Here is a 6,380-nt window from a genome sequence, read left to right as displayed (position 1 = left end):
ATAGTCCAACTGTGAACTGCTGCCATTCGTAAACCTTGTAAGATCCCGTATGCCTCAACCTCCTCCATTGATAAGGATGTGACCTCCCTTAGTAATCGGCTGAAATAGACCTTCAAACAAAACACCACATAGCCAAAAAGATCTTGTTCCCAAAGATTAGTAAAACCGGAGCAAACTAAGATTTGGGAGATTTGTTCTACTCCTGCCATGACCTTCCACACTCAATGATAAATAAAGTTTCTGTTTTTTTACTAAGAAATAAAAATGCAATTTTGTTGCTACTCAAATTTTATGAAATGTTTTGACAATATATATATATATATATATTGGTTTAACCTGATGATCAACGATAAACCAAATGAACCAGAACCAGGAGACCGAACGGTTCGGGTCGTCTCTGATAACTATCGTCAGCTACTTCGAGAGGTTCAGAGAGAGAGAGAGAGAGAGAGAGAGTGAGAGGTGAAATGGCTGCTAGACAGAGAGCAGTAACGACGCTTCCATCTCTCATACGTGCCCTTCGCAAGGAATCTCCGATACCCACAAACCAAAATCTACCTTCTCTGAGGCGCGCTTTTTCCCTCTACGATCAGATTAATCTCATCGATCAAATACCCGATGACCAATTGTGCTTCCAAAGGTAAATCAGGGCTCATCTTTACAATTCCTCACATTTACTGATTGAAATTTTACTACCCTATCTTCAGAAAATCTCGAATGAATTTTCTCTTTAATTTAAGTTGTGTCAGATTTATGTTCCTCCATCTCTGCCCCTCCATTGAGCATTTGGGCCTTGAGTTCTCTGTTTCGATTTCATTCTATTCAAGTTTCAATAGTTTCATTTAATTTTATTTTGTCTTCCTGATGTTCTGTTTGTGCAATTGCTTATGTGTGTGTGACTTTGGTTTTTTTTTTTTTTGTAGCGTTGCTGATACAAGTTTTGTAGTAAATGGTGTTAACTATGAAGGTAGCTTGCTTTGTGTTGGAAACTTGCTCTTATCTTGGAGGCCCAAAAATTTTCGGAGATTACTGCAGATAGGTAAGTTCTCTTCTTGAGCTGTTTCTATATGTTAGTTTTGTAATATAGCGAGTGAAGGCCTTCTTTAAATTCCTTTTATTGTCTTCTTGGAAACTCTGAACAGCATATAGAGATCCACATATCAAACTGGGCAAAAAAAAAAAAAAAAAAAATGTGAACATACAAAATTCCTGTTATAGAGCCAAAATTTGAATGGTTAAGAATCGAATATGTTAAGCAAACACCAAAAAATACGATAATAAACCAAGACAGATCACACAAGACACAGAGATTTAACGAGGTTCACACACCGATGTGGTGTGCTACATTCTCGAGCGAAGAAGAAGATTTTCACTATGCAGAAGAGATATTACACCAAGCAGCGGCGAGAAAACTCGCCTTGAAACCCTAGCTTGAGAAACCCCAAATTACAATGACAATGCTATACTCCAAGTCGTGGGTGAACCATACGCAGGCTATGCCCCCGCACCGCCCATACAAATCAGTGCTGGGCTCCAGGCTTGGCCTATCGGCCCAACCCCTCTGTTTCATCATAAATCTCAGAAAAAGTTCCCATTCGAGTCGCCACAAATATGTCAGAGCAGGTCAATCTTCAAAACGGGTCAAGAATTCGAGACAAACTTAATAGAATATTTAATAGTTATGAAGAAAGTTCAGGCCTCCATGCATTGGAATGTTAGAAGTTTGTTGGCCCTATGATTGAACAGTTTCAAAATTGATGAGTTTGTGGGCCATCCTTTAGAACTGTGGGTTGTGTTGGTTTTGGCATTGGAAGAATGGTGAAGCTAGATCAGAAACTGTATTCCATGGTACATCAAGGATGGTAAAACTCAGATCCTACATATATATTTTGCAGTTATGATTGTTGGTGTATGCATTTTGCTGACTGTTGATAACTGATTTGCTTTATATTAAAATAAATAATGAAAAAGGATCAGTTCCTGGATTTTGATTGTGCTAGTGACTCAATGGTTTTTCTCTTGATATCACAAAGAAATCATATGCTCTTTTGAATTAGACCTGACCACTGATATGTATCCGTTGTTCCATTAACATTTTCTTTCTATTGATGACATTTACTTTATTTTATTGTAACAACAAATCATGTTATGATGTGTTTTATCGAATCCCTCATATGGACATGGTAGGTGCACAATCTGCCCACTTTTACCTATCTTGGATACGGTAGAAAACATAAGCAAATAGAGGATATCGGATCTCTTGGCATATTGAGAGGTCGCCTAACCTCTCCCTCAGAGAGAGAATTAAGGGATTCACTACTTAACACTTATCCTTTTTTCCATCCTCCTTCCTATTAAATAGGATAGGCAATTAGTAACAGAGTAGTTACTTCTCCCGCCACATATTCCACGTACTTCATACACGCCCTACTACTTCCACTTAACATAACTCCTACACCAACTACCCATTAAATAGTAAAACACTAACTCCTAATAACCACCCATTTCATAATCTCTCATAATCTCCCTTTACGTAACCATGCAACCATCCCCTTCCCATGCTACTGTCCATGCATTCCAAGTAATGCTGGTCTGTAACAGAACAATTGTCTGAAGAACTAGAATATCACGAGAGTTTTTCTGATTCAACTCAAGGAGAATGAAGCAGAATATGGCGCCTTTGGGTTTTGTGTTAAATGTAATTTGGGTTGTCATTGGTTGGTAAAAGAGTTTGTTTTGCATGCTCTGGCAAGTCCTATTTTGGGAAAAGGCTTTGTTGTTGTTGTTTCTTTTTGTTTAAAAGCTATCTGGAGAAATGGCTTTTGGAGTGGTTTCCCTGTTGCCATACTGTTTTTTGTGCCAGACTGTGTGCTTAGAAGTGTCGCATGAACTCCTTTAGATGGATGAAATATCTCTGTCCAACACAAGTCAGATTCTGATACTTAGCGTATTCTTGGGTGATGGTTTTAGATTGCTGCTGCTTTTTTGTTTTCTGTTCCATCTTGCTTCTGGGTTGCACTTGCAATTATTTACATTTATTCACATGATATCTCACTGTTTATTGGTAATATCTGGATTCCTTGAATTTGTGTTTTTCATCTTTTTGAATATGTCTCCCTTGGATGTGTTGGTTCTGCACAATTGAACTTTATACTGTATTCATCAGTAGAACAAAGAAAGGATGTGTTGGTTCTATGGCATAATTGAACTTTATACTGTATTCATCAGTATAACAAAGAAAGGAGTTATCTTTGCTAATTTTGCTTAATAAAAAATGCAATGATGCCATCAATGTGCTCGTGTAACTAACATTTCATTTTTTCCCCGTACAATTGCAGCCTATCAATCTTCCAAGTCGTGAAGCCCACACCAGGTGAGAATTCAAATGGTAGATTTTATATAGAGAAGAATTGATGCAGTTATATGCAGGGATAATTAAGGGTTGCTTTGTAATTTCCTTTATTATTTTATTCATGTTGATAGAGTCATAGGGTAGAGTGTGGAGTTTTAAGTTATCCCCAGATGAATTTTAATACCAGATTCGTCCTTTTTCTTCATACTCTTTGTTACTATTGTGTCCGTGATCTTGTTCACTTTATTCGAAGTCATACACTGCCAGAAAATTACGAAATTTTCATTGAGCACATTAATTTGAGCTTCTTCCATTCTGTTGGGCGCATAGCAACCCAGATTTAGGGTTTTGGAACCCTAGGTTGCATCAATTGGTATCAAAACCCTTGCGATCTTCTAACCATGATAGGACCCTCTCACACCACCAACCCTAAGCTCCACAAAATGTACAAAGAATTATTTGAAAACTAGCAAGGGATTGAAATGAAACTCAAAAAGGTCCTAGAAAAGATGTTGGCTAAGTGGGAACAAACCCAGAAAACATTTGCTAACATTCTTGCCTTCATGAGGAGATTTGACAGTGCCCATCTACATTGTTTCCAAAATATAACTTTATGGTTTGCATATATGCGCTCGAGACAACAACTTGAGCCAGTTATTCCCCGGGATGTCACGGAAATTCTCAGACAAGGATTACAGCATCAAGGTTGAGGTTCCAAGTTCAACACCGAGAAGGGACTCATTGATCTTCTTCCCCAGGATGTCACGGAAATTCTTAGACAAGGATTACGGCATCAAGGTTGAGGTTCCAAGTTCAACAATGAGAGGGGACTCGTTGATCTTCTTGACTGATTAACTAAAATCGAGAGTATTTTCGACTATAAGTCCTTTCTAGATGACTAAAAGTGTCTTATACTCTTCAAATTCATTGGGTATGCATGTTCATGGTGGGACGACGCATTACCATCGAGGCTTAGCAGGAAACTTGGACCCACCACAAATTAGGAGGCCATGAAGCAGATATTGAACAAGAAATTCATTCCTCCTAATTTTAAGAAGGTGCTTATTTACAAGATGGTCAATTTCATTGAGACAATAATAGTGTGGATACCTACACCATGGAGTTTCACAAATTATCCTCCAGAGGCAGACTCAACTGACTCAAAGATCTAGATAGAGCTTGCCAACGAGGACTTCAGATCAGCTGATTTGCATATCCCAAGACCATTGTAGAAAAATACATTCATCTGAAGAAAATGATCAAGACTTCTTCAGCCTACAGGTCTACACCCGAGATTGAGGAAAGAAAGATTGAGCTTCGTAAGGTTGATGAAAAGAAACCAAAGGTCTCTAAAGGTAATGAGTTGACACGTATCCGGGCTTTAATAACCCTAAAATTGGATCACTATGGGCCCACAAGAATAATAGATAACTCCAGTTCAAGAACAAATGGCAATTCTGTAAGTATATGAAAGTTCTTAAAAGGAGTGGCAATATCGTAATTTCTAGGAACTTCCACTTATGAGGAGCAAAGTAGTAAAGTAGTGTAATGCATGACCAAAAGGTAATCTTGGAAGGGAGAGTAAAATAAGGACAAGGAAGGATAAATGAATAAGAAAAAAAAAAAAAAACCCAGCAAGCTTCAATGTAGAGATATTCTTCAGTTACTGTCAATTGGATCTGAAATTTCAGGCATAGATTCGCCTCTCCAACACAAGCAGCACCCCAAATTAAAGCTCGAAGACTGAAGAAAATTCCTGCTACTGTGAACTAGCAGCGCAAGGATAGGACCAGATTTGAAGTTCTGGTTAGAACTTCCAGCAGAGATAAAATATTGTCTTGAATCTATGTATGATGAGTCGTTTCTATCGCATGAATGACCCCTTAAAATCTTTAACTGATCTGAGGAGTATCGGTCATAATTGTCATGGCGCCAAGCTGAACCAAGGCGTTGGCAGCCTAAGCACTCATGCGATAAGTTGCCTGCCTTAAGGGGAACAAGGTGACCAAGTGTTATTTTTTGTTTTCCCTCTTTTCTAACATTATTTAGTATGCTACATATATTATCTTGTATCATAAAAAATCATCATTAAACCACATCAAGTCATTCAAAAAATAAATAAAAAAAATAAAAAATAAAAAATCAACATTAAGTCATAAAAAAAATAATATTTAGAGAAATGTTCTTGTTCTATTATACGTTTGACTGGTCAAATGATTTTATTTTTACATTAGACATTTCATATTAGGTAGAGCACAAAACCAGCTTTCCAACAAGTCTAAGATACTTAAATCTGAGTTTTAATGACAAAGTTATGTTCCGGTCAAATTTATGTTAAAGTGCACGAATACTGTGAGATGTCAAAACAAAAGATTATTTTATTAGACTTTTGGTTTTAGAAATGTTTTACCATGATAAGATTTATAAAATTTTCAGAATTGGAAAAACCCTAGCATTTGGAAGTTGAAAATCGCTTATGGAACCAAATTCAGTTTTTGTTCTTGGATTGGGGGTTTGACTTTTTGTCCTTTTAGGATTTGATTGTTAAACTATTTTCATTGTATTCAAGTAGGGGGTATTTTCTTATTTATGAATAATATCTTAATTCTTAAGTATGATATTTGATATAAATAAGTGTTGCATCAGTGCAATAAGGCAACAGTCACCCACACTCCATTAGGCCGCATGGATGCCTAGTTGTTGCCTTGACAACTATGGTATTGATAGAGATTGATGCCAATGATTAGTGGGCTGTAAATCACGTTAGAACAGGGCTGGGGCTGGGTAAGAAAATAGCAACAGTAAGATATGGAGGAAAAGAAGAGAAGTGGAGATGAGATAGGGATTTCAGAGGTGGATAGAGAGGTAAACGCAGCTCACGGCAGCCTTTGGTTTCAACCCAAAAGTAATTTCTCATTCAAATTCTAATCTCAAATTGTTGGGTTACAAGCTATTATATAGAATCAAATAAACAACTCTCTAATCCTGTCCTAAAACTGAAATCATAGCTTGACTCTATCTTGGACTC

The 6,380-nt window shown here is 37.2% G+C and overlaps 1 protein-coding gene across 1 annotated transcript in view; it reads left to right on the top strand.

Moving 5' to 3' along the window:
* The first annotated feature begins 406 nt into the window (after positions 1-406).
* The window catches only part of LOC122069874 (NADH dehydrogenase [ubiquinone] 1 alpha subcomplex assembly factor 3-like), a 38,124-nt gene continuing 32,150 nt past the window's right edge, over positions 407-6,380 (top strand). Inside the window, 4 exon segments of the mRNA XM_042633957.1 lie at positions 407-640; positions 924-1,012; positions 1,015-1,039; positions 3,339-3,373. Of these exon segments, the coding sequence (XP_042489891.1) occupies positions 468-640; positions 924-1,012; positions 1,015-1,039; positions 3,339-3,373 (322 nt within the window). The 5' untranslated portion in view covers positions 407-467.

Source organism: Macadamia integrifolia, unplaced genomic scaffold, assembly GCF_013358625.1.
Source record: "Macadamia integrifolia cultivar HAES 741 unplaced genomic scaffold, SCU_Mint_v3 scaffold746, whole genome shotgun sequence".
Lineage (NCBI taxonomy): Eukaryota > Viridiplantae > Streptophyta > Magnoliopsida > Proteales > Proteaceae > Macadamia > Macadamia integrifolia.
The sequence above is the reverse complement of the archived record's forward strand: the minus strand, read 5'-3'. Positions and strand labels throughout refer to the sequence as shown.